The 27315-nt window shown below is 40.0% G+C and overlaps 1 protein-coding gene across 1 annotated transcript; it reads right to left on the reverse strand.

Moving 5' to 3' along the window:
• Positions 1–440: 440 nt before the first annotated feature.
• Positions 441–18172, reverse strand: SGO2 (shugoshin 2). Its single transcript, XM_061607511.1, has 8 exons — positions 18028–18172; positions 15653–15828; positions 14679–14756; positions 13967–14049; positions 11981–12216; positions 7063–8745; positions 4710–4848; positions 441–546 (listed from the first exon to the last, which is right to left on the reverse strand). Exons 1-8 carry the CDS (start codon positions 18170–18172, stop codon positions 441–443), a joined length of 2646 nt encoding a protein of 881 aa, XP_061463495.1.
• Positions 18173–27315: the final 9143 nt, after the last annotated feature.

A 27315-nucleotide genomic window follows, 5' to 3' on the forward strand; every position in this document is an offset into this window, starting at 1 on the left:
AAGAGACCTGTCCTCACTTGCCCTTCGATAACCCAGACCTCTCCTGGATTCAAGACAGTTATAATGAAGAACTGCTTCAGGCTGTTTTCCCAAGAAAAATTGAAAACTTCTGTTTGTTATACTCTGAAATCTTTATTATTCAGTTACAAAAGACATGAATGAGTTTTCATCTTATGCAAAATTCAGAAGTTTTAATTTAATGGTGTTTTAATGTAGTAGATGCAATACAGAAGATGCTATGAATAGTTTAAACTTACTGACATATGCTATTAACAATAAAGTTTTGTCTGTGTAGATTTACTTTTGCTCACCTCATTCATTTTGTGTAATATGGTAAGAGGGAAGGAAAACAATCTAGTTCAACTTAAAACAAAGTCAGTGGAATATAATTAGGAAGAAGTTATAAAATGCACAGATAGTTACTTTTCTGTGTATTCTCTTTAGATTAATCTTGATTTACTTTTAAAGCTTCGCTTATTTCTTACTTTGAAGACTGGAGCATCAAGAAACTCTGTATCTGTGAACTCATCTCCTCTCCTCAGTTTGCTGAAAAACAAATAACCAGTGGCATTTGTAAATCACTAGATGAACATTTGTAAATTTAACTGGCAAATCTCATTCACAAAATTTTTAATACTATTAGGAACTGTACAGAATATTCATTGCCCAAATTACAAGTCTGTAAATTACAAGGTTCCTAACCCCGCTTGCCTGGGAGTAAGCCCCATTGAACTCAATAGGACTTAATTTTGAGTAGACATAGTTAGGATTGTATTGTTACTTATGCCATCAAAGCAATGGGCAGAGCAATCCAACTCAGGGGAAGCTGGCATAAGTGGCGGCAGTGTAAGAGAAGCTGGCATAAAGTTCCATTCATCCAATTGCCATTCAGGAGCCTCTGTGTTGGCTGAACTCTAGTCCAGCTGGGAGTTGCATGCAGGAACCAGAAAGTAAAAACCTGCACTCCTAAATACCCCTACAGGGGAGTAAGCCCTTTCTATTGACTTCTATTGTATTAATTTTCGTAGACTGACCTTGTTCCTGGTGTAACTTTTGCCTGAATTGAGACCTGCAGGAACACTTTGAACATGACTTGTTAATTGATTAGTTGCAACTGTCTATATATCTACCACATTTGTATCCTTCCAGCTTACAACTTAAAGACCTAAAAATATTTAAGTAAATTCCTTGTATTTTGTAATAAGCTGTAGCTGACACATTTGATTTTGGAGTGGTAATTTTAAACTTTATTTATTTATTTAAAATATTTCTATCCCGCCCTTCTACCCTACAACAGGGAACTCAGGGCGGCTTACAATAAAATCGCACACATACACAATACAATTATACACAATAAAGACACAAAACATTACAGTAAATTAAAATACATGAAGTACAATTAAAATACATAAAATACAATATATATATATATATATATATATATATACACATACATACATACATATATATATATATATATATATATATACATATATATATACACATACATACATATATATTTATAAGCATACATATATTGGGGAATGATACTAAAAGGACTAAAAGGATAGATTTTTATTTTTAGTCCTTTTTATTTTATTTTTTAATAAAAAATAAAAATGAATAATGTAAAAACAATGTCAGGCTCGCCCATCAGTCCCTCCCAAGGGCTCTCCGGAACAAGATAGTTTTCAAAAGTTTCCAGAAAACCATCAGGGAGGGAGCAGAGCAGGTTTCTTGAGGCAGGGAATTTTAAAGCCTGGGAGCCACAACTGAAAAGGCTCTCTCCTGCATGCCTGTCAGTCTAACATCTTTCATCCCAAGCACGCAAAGGAGACCAGAGGCAGGTGATCTTAAATCCAGGGTAGGAACATATGGGCGTAAGCAGTCCCTCAGGTACACTGGTCCAAGGCCGTTTAGGGCTTGAAAGGTCAGAACCAGCATTTTGAATTGGGCCCAGAAAAAAATTGGGAGCCAACGGAGTCAGTAAAGCATAGGAGTAATATGCTCCCTGCGCTGTGCTCCAGTTAACATTCTAGCTGATGTGTTTTGTAGCAACTGTAGTTTCCGAACCGTTTTCAAAGGCAGCCCCACTTAGAGTGCATTACAGTAGTCAAGTCTTGATGTCACCAATGCATGTCACTGTGGCTAAGTCAACTGCTTCCAGGAACGGATGCAGCTGGTAGACCAGTTTGAGTTGGCCAAAAGCACTCTTGGCTACCACAGTCACCTGATATTCAAGCAGCAGGGCAGGATCCAAGAGAACTCCTAAACTGCAACCCCATCCAGAATAGGTTGCAACCCTATCCCTAGTACAGTTTTCCCCTTGGCCAGCAACATTTCGATATTGTCTGGATTAAGTTTCAATTTGTTAGCCCACATCCAGCCCTTCACAGTCTCCAGGCACCAGTTTAGGATGAGCACTCCATCCCTGCAATCAGATGGTAGGGAGGGATAGAGTTGAGTGTCATCAGCATATTGATGACATTGTATTCCAAATCTCCAGATGACCTTTCCCAGCAGTTTCATATAGATGTTGAAGAGCATGGGAGACAGAATGGAACACTGTGGGACCCCATAGGTCAACGGCCAGGGGGATGAGCAGTTGTCTCCCAGCACCACTTTCTGGGTCCTGTCCATCAGGTAGGATCGGAGCCACCGTAAAACAGTGCCTCCCATCCCAGCTAGATGGCCCAGAAGGATACCATGGTTGATGGATTCGAAGGCTGTCAAGAGGTCCAGCAGCACCAATAGGGATGCACTCCCCCTGGCTGATGAATGGCATAGGTCATCAAGCAGGGCGACCAAGGCAGTCCCTGTCCCATGACCAGGCCTGAAACCTGATTGAAAAGGGTCTAGATAATACGATTCATCCAGGAAAACTTGGAGTTGAGCAGCCACCACCCTCTCAATCACCTTGCCAAAAAAGGAGAGATTAGAGACTGGGAGGAAGTTGTTAAGATCCACAGGATCTAGAGAAGGCTTCTTTAACAAAGGTCTTATCACAGCCTCCTTCAACAATGTTGGCACAGAACCTTCCCTTAAGGAGGTGTTAATCAAATATGCCAACCAACCAGCCACTCCCACTCTGGCAGATTTAATTAGGATGGGCAAGGGTCAAGAGAGTAGGTAGTGGCCCTCATTTCTCCCAGAGTCCTGTCCACATCCTCAGGCTTTACAATCTGAAAAGCATCCGTAGAAAAATGACCAGAGGAAGCCTCGGGGACATCTGGCACAACTGCAATTAACGAGCAGTCCAAATCAGTCCGAATGTGAGTAATTTTATCTGCGAAGTACCTCGCAAACATGTCACAATGAGCGACTGAGGGCTCAGAGTCTAATGTAGGGCCGCCTTGTAAGCCTTGTAAGCCACCTTGAGGGCCTTTTGGCCAAAAGGCGGGGTATAAATAAACATTAACAGAACAGAACAGAACCCAAAAGACCCCGGACCACCCGGAAAAGCATCGCCGGCTGGCACTGAGCAGATGCAATGGTGGCAAAGAAATAAGCTTTCTTCGCTGCCATCAGTGCAACATGACAGGCTCAAAAATGAGCTCTAGCCTGTGTTTGGTCGAAAGCAGATTGAGTTTTTCTCCATTGTCGCTGTAGCCGTCATCCCTGCCGTTTCATTAGGCCCAAGGTTTGAGTAAACCAAGGTGTATTATGGGCTTTCTCATGTGGGAGAGGGCACTTTTGAGTGATCGTGTCCACCAGCCAGGACACCTTCATATTCCAGAGATTGACCAGGGCTTCAGCAGTATTGCCAGCCATGCTGGGAATATCCCCCAGAGCATTCAGGAAACCTTCTGGATCCATGAGTATCCAGGGGCGGACCATCTTAATAGGCCCTTCACACCTGCAAAGGTTACCAGGGGCACAAAGTCTATCTTTGTCTCTGATGGGGTTACTTGAGTTATCTCATACAAATGCCCCCTTCATAAAATTAGGTAGTATAGTCACTACACCCGATTAGTTCAGTTTCATCCAAGAAAACCCTAAAAATCTGTTTAGAAAAGTCACAGAGGTTCCAGAACTGTGCAAGCTGTTTGCTGGGGTTTTTCCCCTTACACACCATTTTATTGTTCCTCTATTATAGGAGATCTCCATTTGACCACCAGTGGTGCCCCACTTGCAAAACAGCAGCAGCTAGGCTTTTCTGAGGAAATGAAATGACTATTCTAGAGCACTCCTATACATGTCTACTCAGAAGTAAGCCCCACTGAGTTCAATGGGACCTACTCCCAGGAAATGTGTACAGGATTACACTGTTAGACTAGTTTTTAAGTACAGTAGGGCCCCGCTTATAATGGGGCCGTTGCGCAAAAATGATGCCAAAACGTCGCAAAAGAGCAAAAATCGGCTTTAAAATAGAAAATGAAAGCTGCCGCATTAGCGGAACACCGGGAAGCGAAGCGCCAGGAAGCGTGGCCCTACTGTATGGGCTTTAGCTTTGTCTGGCATGTGTATAGATTTAATATCAAATCAAACTAAATTTGGGATATTAAATATACATAAAAAATTTATTCTGTCGTCTTCTAAAAATGTTTCTGAGTCTCTTTTGAGATTCTTTTTCAATAGCTGTCTAAGTGTTTCTCTATAAATATGTACTTGATCCATGGCAACTGCCATATGTGGTGTAAAGCTTTCTCAGAAATATATTTAAATATAACAAATTAAAAGAAAAATAAACCATCTATCAAAATACTAACCTATTGATTTTGGGTTCTTTATAGCAAACTGTAGCTGTCCTGCGTCTAACAGGTGGTGTGGAATTTTCTTCTAGATCTTTCTTGAGTTTAGGAAGGGAATGTACACTGATATTTGTCAGTTCTTGAAGAGGCTTACTTCCTGTAAATACAACTACTCTTGCATCACCAACTGCAAATAATTTATGAATCAACAATAAATAATAACATATTTTAAAAAAAACATTTATCAAATATATATTTTTGGAGACATGCTATGTGTGATTGATTGAATGCCAGACTTAAATTGGAGAGACCTGGGTTCAAATTTTGTTCAACCACACTTCTTAAAAAATGATTCTTTAGATTGCTATTTCATTAAAGAAAAAAGAGAGAAACCAACAAAAAGAAAGAACCCTGTCACCTCACATTAACAGAATATTTAAATATTGATACATTCATTTTAGTTTACAAATATAGATCAAGATACACCATCCAAATATCCAAATATGTATACAGGTGAAGTTGGTGCTTATAGAAGGTACACTCAGCTAGAGCAAGGGCATTCAGATCAGCAGACCATTCCATAATAGTTGGGGGATATTTGTTCTTGCAGGCTCCAAGTACAAGTCTCTGAGCGACCTTTAAGAATGTAAAGTCCATTCTTTTTGTCCTGCCGTTAATCTCCACATAACAGGAATATAATTTAAAAGTGTGTGGACATCCACAAAGTTCAAGGATTTTGCCAATATGAAGTTAATATAGACAACTTCAGACAAAAAAAAAATACTGTACATGCCCACATCATATGCCTCAAGGAGGCATTTCCAACATTGCAAATATTGTTTAACCATGATATTTGGTTACTTGAGGGCACTCATCACCTCTTAATCTAATTTATCTCACACAATTGTTGTGAGGATAAAATGTTGGCGGGTAACCTTGCCCTCTTTGGAAGAATAATAAGATGAAAATGTAATTAATTAATTAAACACTAGTTAAGCCACCATATTTGAACTGAACTTTGTGATTTGTAAAATATAGATGCTATAACATTCACAATTTGAACAACTGAAACATAACTGAAATGAAAAACTCTAAATATCGTTCTCCCAACCTCACTTCACCCCCATCAAGGAATGCAGTTGGTAGCACAGATGTACCATATCTAAATACACTGAAGGAAAACTCCATATAGAATGTGAAGGGGTGATGCACATCTGCAAACGTGGAGTGACACATACTAGAGAGCTGCAGTCAATCACATATCTTTAGTGCATGTTCACTGTGTGTTTACCAATGTCTCCCTTTAATACTTTACAATGTTCACCACAACTGTGACTGAATGTGGCAGACATGTGACAAATACATGGTAAAATGTTAAATTCCAAATGGATAGGCTTGTTAGTCTGGTAGTATAAGAAAAAAATGACTCTTGAGACACTACAGACTAACAGATTTATTGTGTGGTATAAATATTCATGGACTACAGCTCACTTCATCAGATACTAAAAGGCCATGAATACAAAAGGTACAACTCTGACATTTGTATGCATAGTTTAAATGTTTGTGGATGCCACTGTTCAACTACATGATGGATGCATAAGTATCACAAACCAGGAAATCAGTAGTGTAGTGGCAAATTCAGAAGTGCAGGGCCCCCTCACAGCCATGCCCCCTTTTCCACTTTCCCTTGTTTCTCTTGCTCTCCCTGTCATTTCGGGAGTCTGCACTCCACTACAACAAACATCCCTAGGAGCCAATCAGCATGGAGGGGCAGGCTATGTGTTAGCTACAGAGAAGAGTCTTCTCAGTGACTGACTCACTTCCTTTTACTCTGATCGGCTCCAATCAGCACAAAAGGATAAGGACTCTTCTCAGTGGGTAACATGCTCCCTTTTTATGCTGATTGGCTCATACATAGGGACCTGACTGGGACCCTGCTCCCAAAAAAGTAATGGGTCTATGACTCCCCATGACCCCGGATGACTACACCCCTGACTGCTACATATAATCTACATGCTTCAGTTACTAGCCAGTGCACAGTACATGATCCATAATCTGAGTGATGTACTACAAATTATGGATCAGGTAGTATGCTCTATCTGAGTCATACTGCCTGATCCATAATTTGTAGTCAAGGCCTATAATTCAACTGCTTATATTCTAGTTTCTTGTACAGGGATGTGTCTCTGAAGGATTTATATTAGACATTTGCAATGAAATTGGGGGAGGGGGTTGACAAAGTCAGACTGATACCCAAAGTACTAAACTGCCTTTTCTACATATAATGGAAATCATTTAGTTTAGGGAGGATCTCTGAGCTTTGGGCCATAATAAATTGCTCCACTTGTATCTGAATGAAAACCATACATACCGAAGTCTGATTCTGGTATTCTATTGCAAGACTCTTCACAAATAATGTTCACCTTCCCTGTAGAAGCATAGCAATTTTTTTCTTGATAAATTCTTGACAAGTGTAATGTTTCAGGGTTTTTCAGAACTGGAATGTTTTTTGGAATTGTATGAAACTCAATGGCTGTTTCAGTATTGTTACCAATGCCTTTATCTTGATCATGGGAACAAACAACATAGGTCTTTCTGCTTTCCCTTTTTTTGAATGGTTCACTACAAAATTCAGCCTCCTTCTTTAGGCAACATGAAGTTGTAACATCCTGAACACTGAGATTTCTTTGTATATTTTCAGTTCCCTCATGGATAATATCAGCATTTTCATCATGTAATTCTTGTTTTACAGAATTTTTTTTGTGAGAGCTTGGATATATAATATATGTCTTCCTACTAGCTTTTGCAAAAATTCTTCTTTTATTCTCTTGTGCAAACTTTTTATTAATTTGATCTGTTTGGGGAATGTATAAAGCATGAGAAGATCTCTCTATTACACCGCAACTGGAAGAAACACCTCTTTTGTTAAAGGCGCTTTTTATATTGGTCTTTTGATCTCGTATAGTTTGGCAATCAGATTTGCATCTCTTTGGTCGAAGACCTTTCAAATACTTCCCATTTTCTGTTTCATTGCAATCTGATTTGTTTACTTTGGAAGCAACAGGATTAGTCTCATTTCCATCTAAATCTGGTTTTGAAACCATTCTATCTGAGATGTGGCTTTCTCTTTGTGGGAAGTTTTCAATACAGTAATAACCTTCTAATGATACTTTACTACTAGTTGCACTGGCATCTTGTTCTGGAGCCTGGTTGTATGAATTCTGAACTGTTTCACAAATTGTATGTTTCATTTTTTCCGTTTGTGAAACATGAATTGTTTGCTGCTGATGCTTTGGGTGTACAAGTCTTACTGGATGCAACTGTCTGTCATTCTTGTTACTGTTCTTGAAATCTTTTCCAAGTTTATTGGCGCCCTTCAATTTCATTTCCTGATAAGCTCTCCTTTGAAACAATCCTTTTTCTGTTGGGAGAATACTTTTAGATTCAGTACTGATATTTTGAACTTTTCCATTACTCTGAACTTTTCCATTACTTTTTTGGGGTTTGCTATGTTTATCCTGAAGCTGTTTTTCTGTACTTGGATTTTTTACTTTTCTCAAATTTGTTGAAAGTTTATCAGCTTTCACTGTTTTAGCATTTTTATTCTCGGCTTTTGATTCAATTAGGAGTATCTCACCTAGCTCACTAGCAGTCAATTCCATGTCTGCATCATATACAGTTTCTTCTGGCTTTTTATCATGTATAAAACATAGTTTATCTATGTGAGCAGGCTCATTGCTAGGATTAAGTGATTTAGTGCATGAAACACCATTTTGGCCTATCTGATTACTTATCTTATTAGTAGTGTGGATTTTGTCAGTGTCACAATGCAATGTGCTATTTTGGTCTATTTTTGTATCAGAATGGTTGATAGTAGGTTGCACATTTGATGTGCAGAAAGTTCCTTGTTTCTTTCTTTTAGTCACATAACCATGGATTGGAAATGGAGTATTATTTGATTTTGATTTTCTTTCATATTCTCGTATAGAAGACACATTGTCCAGATCCAACATAAAGGTACTTCTAGAGATATGATCCACACATGACTGATTTTCTGCAAACAAAGCAAAATCAGGTTCATTCATACTGCTTAAACAGTCTCATCTCAGTATAATAGAAGGTTATTTTTCCTTTTGAAATGTGCTTTATTTCTAATCTTCAAAAACAATGTGTGGATGCCAATTTAAAGAACAATAAACTGTGAGGTAAGTGCCAAATTGAGTTACTATTGATATATTTAGTATTAAGAATGCTGCCCGAAAGCTGCATAATCAATCCAGAAAATCATTATTATTAACAATTTATATGTCAACATGTGCCTGTGTAACTAAAATTGTTAACAGTGTTTTTACATATATGAGCTGGAGATCTGAACAAAATGGACATCTGATAATGAAGTTATGTTATTCAGATTGGTCTGTAACAAACTGTAGTGCTTTAAATAGCTTAGGTGAAAGCATCTTATGTTCTTAGTTGTTTGAAATAAAATCTAAAAGAATTTTGGGGTCACAGGATTATGTATTTCTATGCAACATCCTAGTGTGAAAAAAAGAGAAAATGCCATTTTTCTTTTCTTTTCTAAGGGTCAAACTAGACATGACATGAGTCATGTAGTTAGCCCTGATGTGCAAGATTTTAGAAATAAAATTGCAGACATGCCCCGCTCCCAATCTGAATATGACCCTAGTTGCGGTGGTGGAGTAGGGGCTTTAACTTTGTCCCCTGCTGTGGACCTGATCTGGACCAGGCTCTGTGCATCTGCAGTGTGCATTGGGAAAATTTCCTCAAATGGGTGTATTTTTCCCCTTGACAAATTGCATGCACAGAGAACCCAAACTGGATTGGGATTGCCATGGGGGGGGGAGCTGAAGACATATGCCATGGTCCCAATCTATATATCCCTCCTCCTCTGGAATTTATTGTTGCACGTCTTCCCAATCTCTGAGCAGTGAGATCTCAGGGGTCCCTGAGCTCATCCAGAGTTTGGTTTCCTTTGGGAAGAAGGTCAGCGGAGACTGCGGTGTCTGTATGAAATATGGTTTATTTATTTACACACATTCCAACCTGAGCTTAAGATGGAGGTGGTTCAAGGCATCAGCAGTCCAATATCCAGCTTTTCCATCTGTATTACAGGAGGCATCTTATAGCCATGATGCAGAAATCTAGTCTCTCTGCCTGCCTCCTGTCTCCAAGCATTCTCCAGACACACTAAAACTACAAGCCTCTCCTGGGCTCCAGGAGGGGGGGATGCTCTCCTGAAGAGTTTCAATGACAAAAGGCCCATTCGGTGCAGCTTGAGGAAGTTGACAAGATGCTTGGACTGGTGCGTGCAACCACGTCAGTACTCGACCATTGCCCTTCTTGGCTAGTTAAAGCTAGCCAGGCTGGAACTGCCGGCTGGGCCAAGGAAGTGATCAATGCCTCATTGAGTGAGGGAGTTGTCCCTCGTTGTCTCAAGGAGGCTGTAGTGAGACCTCTCTTGCAGAGGTCGTCCTTGGACCCAGATAATTTGAACAACTATCGACCGGTAGCGAATGTTCCATTTCTGGGCAAGGTCTTGGAACGGGTGGTTGCCAGCCAGCTCCAGGTGCTCTTGGATGAAACCGATTATCTAGATCCGTTTCAATCTGGTTTTAGGCCCGGTTTTGGCACAGAAACAGCCTTGGTTGCCCTGTACAATGACCTTTGTCGGGAGAGGGACAGGGGGAGTGTAACTCTGTTGATTCTCCTTGATCTCTCAGCTGCTTTTGATACCATCGACCATGGTATCCTTCTGGAGAGACTCGCGGAGTTGGGACTTGGGGGTACTGCTTGGCAGTGGCTCCGCTCCTACTTGGCGGATCGTCTCCAGAAGGTAGTGCTTGGGGAACATTGCTCGATACCCTGGACTCTCCATTGTGGAGTCCCTCAGGGATCGGTTCTGTCCCCCATGCTTTTCAACATCTACATGAAGTCTCTGGGTGCGGTCATCCGGAGTTTTGGAGTGTGTTGCCATCAGTATGCTGATGACACGCAACTCTATTACTCCTTTTCATCTGCTTCAGGTGAGGCTGTTGATGTGCTGAACCGTTGCCTGGCCGCGATAATGGACTGGATGGGAGCTAATAAACTGAAACTCAATCCAGACAAGACTGAGACACTGTTGGTGAGTGCCTTTTCCGCTCAGATGGAGGATGTTCATCCTGTTCTGGATGGGGTTACACTCCCCCTGAAGGAACAGGTTCGTAGTCTGGGGGTTCTTTTCAACCCTTCCTTGTCACTCGAGGCTCAGGTAGCCTCGGTGGCTCGGAATGCGTTTTACCATCTTCGTTTGGTAGCCCAACTACGCCCCTATCTTGGCGATGACGACCTCGCCTCAGTTGTTCATGCTCTAGTGACCTCTAGATTGGATTACTGTAATGCACTCTACGTGGGACTGCCCTTGAAGACGGTTCGGAAGCTGCAGCTAGTGCAAAACGCAGCAGCCAGACTACTGACGAGGACCAAGCGGTCCTCACATATTACACCTGTTCTGGCCCGTTTGCACTGGTTGCCGATTTGTTTCCGGGCCAGATTCAAGGTGCTGGTATTGACCTATAAAGCCTTACATGGTGTGGGCCCGCAATATCTGATGGAACGCCTCTCCCGCTATGAACCTACCCGTACACTTCGTTCGACATCTAAGGCCCTCCTCCGAGTACCGTCTCACAGAGAGGTTCGGAGGGTAATGACAAGATCTAGGGCCTTTTCGGTGGTGGCCCCCGAATTGTGGAACAGTCTCCCCGAGGAGGTACGCCTGGCGCCTACGCTGCTATCCTTTCGGCGCCAGGCTAAAACCTTCCTATTCTCCCAGGCATTTTAATATATTTCTATGTATTTTACTGTTTTAGTGCTTTAGCTATGCTAATATCATTTAGTGTTATTATGAATTTGTATTTTTATCTGTGATTTTGTTCATTTATTGCATTATTGTATGTTGTACACCGCCCAGGGAGCCATTGGCTATGGGCAGTTTATAAATGAAATTAAATAAATAAATAAATAAATAAATTCACCATTGCTGGGCAACTGATAGGCCCATTATCTTACCTGCCCACTCTATTTGCTTAACAAAAGAGAGAATCATCTGACCAGCAGAGTGAGTTCCTCATTCCAAGGCATAGGATTCCAAATCAGGGGCTGGAAAGGGGACTCACAGGGATCATCCATTCCAACCCCCATGCTCATAACATTATGTTTTAAAAGTAGGGACTTTTGGTGGAAAAAAACTGGATCAGAAAATGAAGTGAATATAATAACACATAGTATACCTTTTGAAAATGTATTTCTTCCAAATCCTGTTTCCATTTTATTTATTTCATTTGATTTTGGTTTATTTTTATCAGACACAAATGACTCCATAATGATTTGATCTACTGCAGTTTCCTTTGGTAGTACAGACATGTGTTTTACAAGATCAGCAGCAGCGACACAAACAGATATATTATCTTGCTGTTTTCCACCATGTTCTGCAATCTGAGGCGCACCCATTTGTTGTCTGATAGATCTGAAATAACATTTTATTATGAAAGAAAGTTAACAGCCCAGTCCAATGAATTTACACAAAAGTAAATCCCACTTTGTTCTGGGACTTACCACCAGAATTGCACCCTACAGTAATACCTCAGTTAACAAAGTAGATGTATTTCTAGACATTACTTCTTTAACAGAAACTTTCCTGCTAGAGGTAGGAATAACATGGAAATAATAGGAATAGGTTCATACACCTACTCATAGATGGTGGGGGCAGCTTCAACAAGGGCTTTAAAAGGTGCCTACCTGGCACCCTTCCCCTCTCCCTCTGAATCCTGTTGGATCCTTCCCTCCCCAGCCCTGGGAGAAAGCAAGAGATCTCTTTAACTCAAAGCAAACACACAGGCTTGTCAGTTTCACCCTAGCAAAGCAAAGGCACAGGCTTATCCATTTATTGTTAGCAAAGCAAAGGCACAGGCCTCTCATTTTCACCGTAAAAGCAAAGGCATAGGTTTGTCAATTTGTTGATAGGAAAGCAGACACAGGCTGATCAGTTTCACCTTAAAGCAAAGGCACAGACTTGAAAGTTTCTCCATAGCAAAGCAAAGCTGATCAGTTTCACCTTTAAAAAGCCTTCTTTAAAAGGATCTTCCTTCCTAGAGGATTCCTTAACTGAAGTATTACTATACAGTAGGGCCCCGCTTATACGGCGGGTTAGGGACCAGGCCGCCGCCGTAAAGTGGAAATCACCGTAAAGCGGAACCCATTGACTTTAATGGGTTGTGTCGTGCGAAAATGCCGCAAAATGGCAAAATCAGCTTTAAAATGGGGAATTTCCCCTGATTGAAAGCCGCCGCATCAGCGGAACGCCGTAAAGCAGGGCCCTACTGTAATCATATTCCTTAATAGAAAAGTAAAAAACAAGGAAACATTGTACTTCCATTGTAAGATAGAAGTGTGTCAGATTACATTTATATAAAAAGAGACTGCTAATGTATATAATGTTGTAAGCTACCTTAAGACAGTATAAGTATACATTACTAATAGCCTAGAAACACTAAATAAAAAGTTCAGGTATAAATTTTGAGTTCTGCTGACAAATACATATGCATGGCAGTCAAGAAAAGACCAGACTCTCTGTCATGTTGTAATTTTCCTGCAAAGACTGCCATCCTGCATACAGTAGGGCCCCGCTTATATGGCGGGTTAGGGACCAGGCCCCCGCCATAAAGCGGAAATCGCCGTAAAGCAGAACCCATTGACTTTAACGGGTCGCACTGCGCGAAAATGCCGCAAAAATGCCGCAAAATGGCAAATCGGCTTTAAAATGGGGAATTTCCCGATTGAAAGCCGCCGCATCAGTGGAACGCTGTAAAGCGGAATGCCATAAAGCAGGGCCCTACTGTATATGCTATGTAACTCCTATTGACTTCAGTGGGATTAGCAGTGCAATTCTAATACGTGTCTACTGAGAAGTGTTACTGATCTTAATGGGGCTTACTTCCAGGTGTAGGTATGGGATTGCACCCTCAGACAAGCTACGCACAAGATTGTAGCCTAATTCACAGTAGACTATTAATAAATCATGTATTTAATTATATTTCGTACTTTAAGAATACAAATACTTTTTTTTAAAGTAGAACAAATAAACTCCAAAGGAGCCTTTAAAGCAGCCCTTTGGAGCCTATTGGATTGTAGCCCTGATCTATAAAATCTTTGGGCAGATTTTATTTAACTTTCAATTTTGATTTCTATCTAATTTAACAAATAAATTCATACATAACCTAATTGATTGATCAGAAATCTCAGGCTGATGACCCAAACTGTTGCAGTGATCTCCTTCCAATGCCAGGTTTTTTTTAATATGCTGTTAAAAAGGAGGAAAAGGGTTAGAATACTTGCAATGCTTTGTTATGTATGTCCACGCAGATGTTAAATCCCACTGAGGTTATGTGGGTATAGGATTGCACCCACATCAATATATTAATGTTTGGAGTATTAAGACTATTTCAAGGGAAACATGAATTAATTAGCACATTCTGTAACACATAAAAATGTAGATCGTCTTGTGCACACGTTGAACAACATTTATGACAACTGAAAAAGTTTATTAATACACAATTGATTTTGTACATTTTACTGCTGGAAGAGCATCAACTGTTTTGTACAGCAATATCATGTAGCGTGCTTGCTGAAGTTATCTATTTCTGTGTGTGTGTGTGTGTGTGTATATATCTATATCTATATATCAGCAATACTCAACAGGACTTCCCCTACTTTGATTCACCAGCATGTTTCTTCTCCTGTACTTGTACTTTCATCAAGCCTCAAAGTAAACCCACAGCTAACTTCTGAAACATCAAAGCAATATTGGTCATCACATAACTTTTAAAAAAAATACTAAAACATTACAATACTATTTAAAATATGAAAGCACATAGTAGGCACCCTGCCTTCAATCTACATCATAATAATGATCACACAGCAGAAGCATACCTTTGAAAGAGTGCTCATTTCAATTGCAGATAACAGGTTATTATTCAAAAATGCTTCTATTTCTATGAGAGTTTTATTCTGTATATGAAAAAACACAAAAATCACTTTAAATATAAACATAATCAAAACTTTCCTTTTACACAGCTAGAGATGATAGATTTTTGGGTGTTTTTTTTAAAAGGTTTGTATTACCAGAACAAAGAAAGAGGCAGTTTTGTGAATTAATACTTTTGATTTGGCATTAAATCATCTGCATTGAAGTGTTATAGAAGTTTGGCAAAGAGAGAAAATTTATCTGAAAATCAGAAAAATATCAAATCTTTTTGTTTTGACAATTTAAAGCTTTTTAAATCAGTAGCATTTTCCTCTCTACTCTTTTATACATTAAGCAATGTGCCTTATATAGGTCAGATTCAGCAGAATCTCTGTCTCTATCTGAATAAGAAAATGTCTTGTACAAATGGGTGTTCTGTGTGTGTGGCCCTATTAGAAAATTGGCAGTAGTGACTATCAGCTGTTAATGGTTTTGAGCTTGGGAACCCTCTTCCCTGGCAAAGAGTTAATTGGTGTGATTACGCATTGTTTAAAGGGGCTATTTGTGCACAGTTCAAATTGTTGTGTAAACACACACACACAGAGTTTGAGTGGAACCAAGAACCATAGGTGATTGACGTTTCCCCTAACCTAACAAGGAAGGTGTGTGTGTAGTGCTGATGCAATTCCCATCTGGATATGCTCATCATTTGCATCAAAATGCTTATCTACTGAACTGGATTCTTGAAACAGCTGGATATGCATGTTCCATTCCATACTAGCTGCTATGTAACTTGAGCTAAACCATGCCCACTGCATTTATTTTATGTAGAAATATATTTTAAGTAGACTATATTACATTTCTATAAGGTTTTTATTTCACGAGGTATGAATGGTTTAACAGCTCCCATAGTGTTTGGGTTGTTTTTTTTAGAATGTACCAGACAAGTTAACTTTTGGCAAAGTAGGACGTTCTGTAAATGCAGCTCATCCACTTCCTTCTGCAATAAGAGCTTTTCATTTTTTAGCTTCTGAGATTTTTCTTTCTCTGTGCTGAGGGCCATGGCCAGTGCCTTATTATTGTGTTTCAGAGAAATCTTAAAAAGTAAGGAGTTGCCTGCACAAAACAAAAAGACAACATAATAATTTGGGATTTTTAAAACCATAATTGTACTGTGTCTTCCAACAAAAACTGCCTCTGTGTCAGTTTGGTTATTTTGTTTTTTTAATCTTGTACTGATTTTCAAACTTACATCCAAAGTCACATCCATAACCACATAATAATAATACTAAAGCTTAAAAACAGGGATATTTTACATACTCATGATTAGTAACACTGCTGTCATTAATTCAGAAATACTAGCTGACAAAGCCAAAATGACTCTTTCTTCACTGTGAAAAAAATCATTTGAGGGGAATTTTATTTATTTATTTACATCTACCCTACACCATCCTTCATTCTATTTAGGATCACATATGCAAATACAGTAATAAAACAACAAATCCTTTAGGCTTCAATCCTATATACTTGGGCCTTCCAGATGGTGCTTGGACTACCTGTTGGACTTGCACTTAGAAGGGAGTAAATCCCATTGAACTCAATGGAATTTATTTCTGACTAGACATGTATAAGATTGCACTGTTAAACAATTAAAAAAATAAAGTTAAAATGCCTAGGTGAATGTTTTTGCTGAATGCTGAAAAGCTTGTGCTAAGAGACACTATCCATTAACAATAACCTGCAATGTATCTGGTATTTAGTTATAAACAGTAGTGTAGTGGCAAATTCAGAAATGCAGGGTCTCTTCATGATAGTCATGCTGGCCCCCCTCACAGCCATGCCCCCTTTTCCACTTTCCATCATCTCCCTTGCTCTCCCTGTCATCTCACGAGTCCATACTCCATTACAACAGATGTCCCCAGGAGCCAATCAGCATGAAAGGAAAGGCTGCATGTTAGCTACTGAAAAGAGTCTTCAGTGGCTGACTCACCTCCTTTTACTCTGATTGACTCCAATCAGCACAAACGGACAAGGACTCTTCTCAGTGGCTAACCAGCTTCCTTTTCATGTTGATTGGCTCATACATAGGGACCTGGCTGGGACCCTGCTCCCAAAAAAGAAATGGGTCTATGACCCCCCATGACTCTGGACAACTACACCTCTGGTTATAAGTCAACAGTTCTTGTATCCTTTCTGTATCGTATTTTCTAGAAATTTGCTTTCTGTAATTTCTAACTTTAGTCAGAATCCAAGCACCATCCAGCATATATTATTGTACTGAGTGGTGGGGATAAAATAGTATTCATTAACAGGATCTGATGATGAATTAAATTCCACAGTATATCTCACACTGAGAGCCTGTATATCACAGGAGACCAGCCCCTCTGGTTGCTTCCCCCCCCCATATAGCAAAAGTGTATTTGTGTGTGTGCACCACAGAACACTCTCGTTTACCTCTTACCATCCTCCTCTTTTCCTTCTCCCCTCTCAATTGATCTATTTTCTGTCAGCTGCCAGAATGAACTATGAAAAAAGCGTTAGAACTGAAAGAGGAAAAGGGGAAGAAGAGGTGGGAAGCATGCCACTCTTTCAATTTCCTCCTTCATCTCTATGTACTTTTCAAGTGCGGGGAAGAAGCCACTCTTGCCCATTCATAATGAAGAGGGCAGTGAGTAGGAGGAAGTCATCAAGGGCATCATTGTGTACATGTGCACCATGTTATTAAGCGTATTCTGTTGTATTTGTGAAAAAAATGAAATGGACTGCCTTCAAGTCGATTCCTACTTATGGCGACCCTATGAATAGGGGTTTTCATGGTCAGCGGTATTCAGAGGTGGTTTTACCATTGCCTTCCTTTGAGGGTGAGAGGCAGTGACTTGCCCAAGGTCACCCAGTGAGCTTCATGGCTATGTGGGGATTTCAACCCTGGTCTCCCAGGTTGTAGTCCAACACCTTAACCACTACACCAACCTAGTGATTTATTTATTTATTTAAAAGCATTTATAAACTGCTTAATATTTAAAAATCTCTAAGTGGCGTACAACATAAAATTAAAAAAAAATAAAAATAAAATAAAACCAGTAAAAAAGTAGTTTTATTAGGCTTAGAGAATGTTAACTGGCCCAACATCATCCAATATAGTTTGAAATAAAGGTTTCATGGGAAATTGATTAGTTTTCTTTTTTGTATGGACCTATGTTTGTAAATAGATTACACTGAGCTGTTAAAAATTGTATTACTGAGGAGGTCCATTAGTATTATGTGTGTATGCTTGTGTGAGTTATGTATATTCTCAGTAATTTACTTAACACTCACTTATTATCTTAGTTTTGATTTTAGATGCAAGAGAAGTATTCAGCTTTCCAACTTTTAGAGCTCCATTCTTCTTCTCCCTTACACGTCTTTTAATATCTCCAAAGGTAAAAAGTGAAGGTTCTTCTGGAATAACATCACTTTCCATTTTAAAGATTTCAATTTATTACCAAGCAGAAAGCTAACAATGGATACCACAAAGAAGGATATATTAATGTTTGCATTTTTGTGGATATTTTGGTTGCATAGTTTCAGTTAGGGTTAATATTCATCTTTTAGGACATGCACTAATGCTTTTAAATGTAATGATTTAAATGTAATAACTAAAATAGTTATCCCTAACAGGGTTTCCTTAACAATTCAATCCATGTATCAAATTCAAAGCTATGCGGAGAGGTATTCTTGGCAGGTCATTAAAAAAAAATAGTGCTAGCATTAATATCATCATTATATCACATTTGTATCCCGTTCTTCCCCTGGAGAGCTCTGGGCAGCATTTCATAGGTTATCCCATTTTATTTGCATAATAACCCCATGAAGTAGACTAGGATAAAGCCAAACTAATTTAGACTTTGGAATCCTGTCATTTTTAATTTCCTTTAAAAGCAGGTGAGGGACCCCCCCCCCCAGATTAGGACCATTAAATGGAGGAAGGTGGGGTTAACCCTGTGTACTTTTTCTAAATGAAATCCCCACCCTACCAACCCAAAAAATATTTGCCCTGTTATGGAAAACTTATCCACTTCCACAGCACTGCAATCACAATCCAGTTTGAGGACCTGTATCTACTTTAAAGCAATTAAAAATGTTAGAAGATCAGATCTTGGATCTCCCATGCCACATCTAGTCTGGCCCTAAGCAAGTGTGACTGGTTCAGGGTCACCAGGGAACTTCAAAACTTAACAGTGATTCATACCTAGGACTCCAAGGTAGATTACCAACAGTTTATCCACTTCACACAACAGTGAATAAATGTTATTCCTAAACAATATTTATTTGCATTTAGAAATATCACTTTTTATGTTGCATTCTCAGTAATCATTTCAGTCCTATTGGCAATATTATGTATCTGAATCTTTTGTCATAGAATCATAGAATAGTGTAAGGGGCCTACAAGGCCACTGAGTCCAACCCCCTGCTCCATGCCTTGTCAACAAGGCTGACCACACAAGGAGCGAATGGCATGCAAAACAACTAATAACAATTGCTCATTTTATTTTAAATGTCACAAAATTACAATGAAAGGCAACCGAGCCAATAGCGTTGTGTAATGTTTGTGTAATCCATACACATTGCACTGTTTGTATACTTTTCAGACCTTCTCATACTTGGAGATCAACATGTGTTAGTTGCAACCACACTAAAAGTAACACTGCATTGTAAATGCTTTTAAATAGTTCTTCCTGAGGTAATGACCAGATGACCAACATCATTCCTTCTAATACTGAACTTGAGTAACAAATGATGTCAGGATTGCTGCCAAAATGTGTCCACTGAGAATCCAGACAAAGTTTTCAGAGTGCTTGGGGAAATCCCAAGGTTTGCAAAAGTACAAAAAAAAACTTTTCTAAAAAGCTAAGGGGGATTCCCACTAAAAAACCAGCTCAATGAAGACTAAGCATGCTAATTAGCTACTAAATGTAGAGTGATAGTTGGAAAAATGGAACACAGGATGGTGGTGGGAGCAGAATCAGAATGCCCTCCTTGGAGGAAATGGCTGGCTGGAATCCTGAACAAGATACTCATTTTAAGAGGAAGGATACACTGGAACATTTTGTTGCAGGTCCTGCTTGTATCACAGTAATGTCTTGCTAAGATACAAAAATTTGTGTATTTTTTTTATTAAGGCTGCAATCCTAAACACAATAATTAGGGAATAATGTCTACTCAGAAGTAAGCTCCATTGGGTTTAATGAGACTTACTCCCAGGTGTGTATTGGATTGCAGCCTAAGTCCTACTGAACCAAGTGAGGTTTACTTCTGAGTAAAAATGCTTTCAACTGCATTTAAACAACCCTATAGCCCCGTGGAGACGTTTGTGATCATACCTATTCATAGAAGAAAAACAACTCAACTGTAATAGAACATGGATTATATGCATGGTGCATATGGAATTTAACCACTAAGTAATGGTGTTCACACATTACAAATTAGTAGTATATAACTTGCTGCATATGTTGCATACACCTCAATGAGTCTTACATCCTAGGATGTCTGTATATACAAACAAGAGCATCTTTTCCACTTCACAGAATTGAAAATGCAGGAACAGTACAACTGCCCAGACATGAAAATGCACAGTGATGGATAGTGTACAGCTGTATTTGCACTAGTACAACCCGAGCAAGAGGGCCAGTGTGGTGGGGTGAGTGTCAGACTAGGACTCTGAGGTTCAGATTCCCACTCAGCGTGAAGCGCAGGAGTATCCTTGGGTAAGGTTCTACAGTATTTCTAAACCTAACCTATTTCACAGGTTTTTGTGAGATTAAAATGGAGATATTGTATGCTACCTTGACCTCTTTGGATAAAAAATGGGATTTAAATATAATAATAAAAATAGGTTTTCCTAAAACATTTATATCAGATGGGAGCTAATGTGTAAGCAACCCATGCAATCTGCATGACAAATTATTCTGATCATATGGTGTTTCTGAGATCTATCAGGAGTGATGATGGTCACTGTATACTGCATGTCTCTTGATCCATAAACTCTGACCCTTCTTCTTCAAGAGCCACTATGCAGATATAATTTATTATTCAGTGCTACATTCTGGACGGTGGGTAATTTTTAGGAAATGTTTGGGAATTCAACCTGACTGGAGCCCACTAACCAGAATGCACTGCCCCTCTATCTCATGCCCACATGAATGAGGCAGACTTGCTGTGGTTTCCTAAGTAGTAATTGGCCCTTTCACTTGCACTGCCTAATTGGTTGTCACCATATAAACTTATGTTTCACTAGAGCTCTGAACTCACAGTGACTCTATGGCTTGAATAGGAAGCCCTGGGGCTCACAGCTGGGGTCTTTGAACTTCCCTAAAGTGTATTTTTCATTATTATTTCAACATGTGAAATTCATAGTTCCCTATGGCTGAACTCCGGCCATCCAAATCAGGCTGTGGGAGGGAGACCTGTTTCAAATGAAGCTTCTGTAAATATGGGATTGTTAATTGTTCCCTGTTTATAGATCCTTGGAATAGAGATCACTTCTCAAGGTCCCTTGATTTTTTTAAAGCCATTAAGCACAAATCAGACCCAAAATCTCGAGCCCTGTTCCCAACTCCACCCAATGAGCAGAAATTACAAAATATTGGGGAAATTATTTTCAGCCCCTCTCCTTACTAGGAAAATATGGTATGCTGTGTGTAAACCTTGGTGGAGATATAACAGTGGGGAAATGGAAGTAATTTTTTCCTGCCTCAGGGGGCAGTGCGGAAAATGATTCTTTCGCAGTTATTAACATAAGAAAGGAGATGCGAGCTCCCCACCCAGGCCAGTTTCAAGTGAAGCTTCTGCTCGCAACTCCTTCCACACAACAACTACAAGGTTTAAGGAAGGGGGCGTCACCGCAGGACCCTGACAGCTCTAATTCCCGCCAAAGTGTAGGCGGGCGACTGATTGGATGGCCCGGCGCTCACTCCAGAGCCGTTAAACTGCTACAAAGGAAGGGCACGCGCAACACCGTTTTCCCGCCAACAGCTGCGACTCCGCCGAAGACTGTAAGAATGTTTTGGCTTGCGCAAGCCAGCTAGGCGCAGCAGCCGGCTGAAAAGTTTTGGCGACCGATCCTACGCATGTTTGCTCAAAACAAGTCCCATGGAGTTTGGTGGGACTGACTACCAATAAACTCTGTAGGGGGTCACAGCCTTAGCGTTTTCTTTCATAAACTCGGCTCGACGGAGAGGTGCCGTTGCTTTAGTTTGCTCGGATGCCTTTGCCCCTAATATCAGACACGTGTAAGCTAGTTGGGCGGGCTCTCAGTGCCGAGTGGAGGGGATTCTGCCTACCCGAAGAGAAAGGCAAATACTGCAGAGCCCCCAGGTTCAAATTAAGCTTTGGAAAGACAGAAGGGGGTTCCGTGTTGTGCTTGATTTAACCTCTGCCCCAAATGAGAGTACACCGATACTCTTGACACGTACTATTCCTGCTCCGCCCCAAAACCCTAACACAACTAGAATTCAATAACCTATGTGGGGAGAGCTGCTTTCTCCACAAGAGGTAGTAGAAGAGTGTTATTATTAGATTTGTAAAGTGAGTTCCGGCCATTGTGAAAATAATTCACTGCCCAATCCCATGCATATTTACTTGGAAACAAGCCTCCAGCCATTCACGCTTGCTTACTCGAGTAAGCATTCATAGGACTGCAACTTTAGACAATACAAATTTTGAACATAAGTAGAGGCATTCATGGATACAGGGAAAGTGGGGTTACTAACGGAGGGTTCGTGCCTCAGTGGTTAGAGTATTTGCTTGCAGAAGGCTCCTGGTGCAATCTCTGGCATCTGCAGTTAAAGGATCAGGTAGCAGCTCATGGGTAAGACCTGAGAGCTGCTGCCAGTAACAGCAGACGAGATAGATAGTCAGATCTCCTATGCTCTTACTTTTTTAACAGCAAAAATACATGTATTTCAGGTTTGGCCAGGAGCAGCGCTGACTGAAGGCTACGAGGACATTGATTATTAAGATTTAGCTATGGAGTTTGTTTTCAGTGCTAGGGCTTAGCCTGGCACCAATAAAGACGGCAGTGCCTCTGACAAGGTAGAGTGCCTTTCTTTCACCGGTAACCCAACTAGTCTCCACCTATCTTGAGAATACATTTCTGGGCAGTTGTGTCTAACTTGAGCCACAGTATCTTTTACTTTAAAATTAAGATTGGAATCCCAAGATTGATTAAGGAATTCACCTTTTTACGAATCTTCTCTTTTTCACACCTTCCCTTAACCAGTGCCTTGCTAATATTATAATATCAATTGATATTCATGTCACCTTTTCTATTTTTATGGTGTAAAAATCCATACACAAAATACACATTTAAAAATATTTTAATTAAATTATACTTTATCATACCAAGCAGGCAGATTATAGGAAAATCAGGAATGTATGGTACATGAAGCAGAACACAATAATGTATTATAGTTGTAAGTGATGACATATTTCAATCTACAATCTACAAATATTTAAGATCAATGCAAAAACTCAAGAAAATAGATCTTTCAATAGGAAATTGTTTTGTTTATGCTTGGTGCATTATATTAGATTTTAATATGGTTTTACTCAAATTGAATTATAACATTCTGGTACTTAATAGGTCTATTTGGCCATGGGAATAATGGTTGCTGCTGCCCATCAATGAACCACCATATTAGAGGGCTATAGAAGTACACTGCCTTGGCTGAGTTGGGTATCCTTGTTACTGTGAATTCTCCTAACTGAATATAACATTGAATTATGTTCAGCTAAGTCCTACTCATAGTAGACCCACTGAAAGAAATGGGTCTGAATGAAAACTTGTCATATCTATTAACTTCAGTAGGTCAACTCTGAGTAGGACTAGCATTGACTATTACCCTGTTTACTTACTTTGTAATTTATGGCAAATTATATTTGAAATATTTTAGTCTGGTAACTGGGATGAATATATGATTTCTAAATAATGTATGGGCTAGTCCCATGGACTGGTACTCTGGCAACAGGCTGGATGCAGCTTTTAACATTACACTAGTGCTCAAAGATATCCCTTGATGCTATTTTTTAAAAAACATTTTCTTACATTTATATCCTATCTTTCTTTCCTTGGGTAACCCAAGGCAGCATACATGTGGTTCTCAGGTGTTCTCCCATCAAGGCATTGACTAGACCGAGAACTGCTTGGCTTCTGCAAGGTGGTAGCCTCATGTGCCTTCAGACAATACCCTGGTCTTCTATCACCACTTTTACACTGACAATTGTTCCTTGCCCTAGAAGCAGCAATTTGGGTTTAGAGGAAAAGGAAGAGAAGGTAGAAGGCGGAGCCACCTATAGCCTCTTTTGATTCTAACAGAGGCCAGTAATCTTGTCCCAACACTGATAAACTGACAGGCCTTATTTAGATAAATAGCTCAAAAATGGAGAGAGGGCTGTCCATAGTTGTTTGGCTGGGAGTCCAGTCTGTGAGTTCAAATCCCCGCGTGTGTCTCCTGGGTGTAAAGGGCCAGCTAAAGATCACCCCCACAGTGAGTGGCTTGGGTTATGTGCCCTGCCACCTGTGTAGCCATGGGTAAGCTGCATAGTCCCAAGGAGCCCAGTTGCCCCCCAGCTGGCAGTTGCGGACAAGGAAGGGGCTGGCTTGTGCAGCTGTGGCAAGCTGAACAGGCCCTAGGCAGCTGTGGAGGACTAGCCTCAGAGGGAGGCAATGGTAAACCCCTTCTGAATGCCGTTTACTATGAAATCCCTATTCATAGGGTCGCCATAAGTCGGGATCGACTTGAAGGCAGTCCATTTCCATTTTTTTATTTTAGCACCAAAGCAGTAGACGTTTAGACAAATTGTGGCAAAGTGCTATGCTGACTGAATAAAATATTATTCCAGCCATCAAGTGTATAGGCAGCATACCATTTAAACTGAATAGATTCAATAAGTCAATAATAAAATGGATTAAAATATTGAAATGCACCAGATGAGCCTTTGAAGTGCATTTAGATGTTCTTATTTTTCTTATTAGTACAGTGAAGAATTGTCCCTGTGAAGTACTTTTTCTAATATGCTGTCATATCCAAGGCCATTTGATGAGATCCTTCTCTGAAACAGCAGCTCTCCAGTACCACATTAGAGCTACTTTTTAAATGCCCTCTGAGTACAGCAAGCAGACTAAGATCATGGCATGGCATGGTTGTGAGGATAGGATGGGAAATTATTTCAGAAAAAGCCCAGGTGTGTTTGTAAAGCTGCCTGCTCTAGACTACAGTCCTGAATTTATGCTTTTTACCTTGGAAGAATAAATAGCACAGATGTTTTGAGAGAGAAGAAAGCAGAGAGACAGAAAATTGTTCTGGGATGTCCCTTCAATGAGCATGAAATGTAGATTTATAAATATTACATAAATATCTGATAAGAGGAGACTTTTCTGCACAATGGTTTACATGAGTAAATTAAATTTGTACACTTTAAAAATAATTTGCAGGTGATACAAAATTGGGAGGCACAGCTAATACCGTGGAAGACAGAAACAAAATTCAAAGGGACCTTGATAGGCTGGAGCATTGGGCTGAAAACAACCGAATGAAATTCAACAGGGATAAATGCAAAGTTCTACACATAGGAAAAAGAAACTAAATGCACAGTTATAAGATGGGATACTTGGCTCAGCAATACAACATGTGAGAAGGATCTTGGAATTGTCGTTGATCACAAGCTGAATATGAGCCAACAGTGCGATGTGGCTGCAAAAAAGGCAAATGCTATATTAGGCTGCATTAACAGAAGTATAGTTTCCAAATTGCATGAAGTGTTCGTTCCTCTCTATTCAGCACTGATTAGGCCACATCTTCGGTACTGCACCCAGTTCTGGTCTCTGCACTTCAAGAAGGATGCAGACAGACTGGAACAGGTTCAAAGGAGAGCAACAAGGATGATCAGAGGACTGGAAACAAAGCCCTATGCAGAGAGAACTGGGCATGTTTAGCCTGGAGAAGAGAAGACTGAGGGGAGATATGATAGCACTCTTCAAATACATGAAAGGTCACACTGAGGAGGGCCGGGATCTCTTCTCGATCATCCCAGAGTGCAGGACACGGAATAATGGGCTCAAGTTGCAGGAAGCCAGATTTTGACAGAACATCAGGAAAAACTTCCTAACTGTTAGAACTGTTAGAGACAATGGAACCAATTACCTAGTGAGGTAGTAGGCTCTCAGACACTGGAGGCATTAAAGAGGCAGCTGGACAGCCATCTGTCGGGAATGCTTTGATTTGGACTCTTGCGTTGGGCAGGGGGTTGGAATTGATGGACTTATAGGCCCCTTCCAACTCTACTATTCCATGATTCTATGATTTGTGGAATGCACTTTGTTTGGTTTAAAGAAAGTATTGTCCTAATACGGTTTTTTGGATTTTTTCTAACTGACCAACAGAACTACCTTTGCTTTATTTATTTAGAAAAATGTATAAACTCCTTCAGCAAAGAATCACAAAGTAATGCACACAGAACAATTTAGAACATGGGTGGGGAACCTGTGGCCCTCCAAATGTTGCTGAACTACAAATCATATTAACCTCAGGAAACATGGTGAATGGTCAGGAATGATGGGAGTTGTAGTTTAGCTACTTCTGGAGGGCCATGGATTCCCCACCCTGATTTAGAACAATTATCAATGTACAAATAAAATTAGCAAAAAAAATTTAAAGGCATCCTCAACTGTTTACATGCCCAGGTATACTTCTTAGCAAGTGTCTAAAACAACATAACAAGAGGGCCTGCCTAGTGTTAATATCATATATGCTTATCAATACAGTTTTTTTCATGTTTGCACTAAATGAAATGTTATTTCAAAGGGATGCTTTCCAAATGGGTATCCAGAGGGAAATCTAGGGAATTAACATAGTCTGGGCCCAGACCTAGACGACCATATATCAAACAATTGTGTTATTTATTTTACATGCTATCGGAATTTATGAAAGTATATTATGGCTGGTCTTCAAGGACTAGAGGCCTCTTCGGGTTACGAGTAGCTCCATCCCACCCTGCTGTTCTCCTCAAGAGGTTGTAACTTTTACTTAAAGGAGAAAAGCAGCTGTTGGGAGTAATTTCGAGAGGACAAGAGTATGGGAAGGAAAAGAGTAAGCAGCCCCTTTCTGTTTTCAGTCCCTGCTGGTCCTGTGCTCAGTCTGAAGGCTGTTCTATATGATAAAAGGAAGCCTATGGTAGAGGGGGAGAATTGCAGAATGTGTGCTGAATGTGCTTTAAATGAATGGTGTGGATCTGCGCTAGCTACAACACAACAGCTTCTACGTGCAGGGATAGGTATTTCTAAACAAGAATGTTTTTAGCAGGTACTGAAAGCAATACAATGAAGGTGTCTGCCTAATGTCAATAGGCAGGGAGTTACAAAGCGTAAGTGCTGCCACACTAAAGGACTGATTTCTTACCAGAGCAGAACAAGTACTATGTGGCACCCATAACATGGAAAGTACACCTTGAACTTAGCCTGATAGCAAATCAGCAACCAGTGCGGATTTCAGAGCAGAGATATTATGTGCTGATAGGGTTTCACTTATGTCCGCAATTGTGCTGCAGCATTCTGCACTAACAGCAGCG

This window comes from Rhineura floridana, chromosome 2 (genome assembly GCF_030035675.1).
Source record: "Rhineura floridana isolate rRhiFlo1 chromosome 2, rRhiFlo1.hap2, whole genome shotgun sequence".
Lineage (NCBI taxonomy): Eukaryota > Metazoa > Chordata > Lepidosauria > Squamata > Rhineuridae > Rhineura > Rhineura floridana.

Bases quoted from the DNA above. Each gene is read 5' to 3' on its own strand.
- SGO2 (XM_061607511.1), bottom strand. From the start codon at position 18,172: ATGGAAAGTGATGTTATTCCAGAAGAACCTTCACTTTTTACCTTTGGA. The intron at 14,757-15,652 runs GTACATTCTAAA...TTTCATATACAG, and splicing joins GCCAAAAGTTAACTTGTCTG to AATAAAACTCTCATAGAAAT. The intron at 14,050-14,678 runs GTATGCTTCTGC...CCTTTTTAACAG, and splicing joins AAATGAGCACTCTTTCAAAG to CATATTAAAAAAAACCTGGC.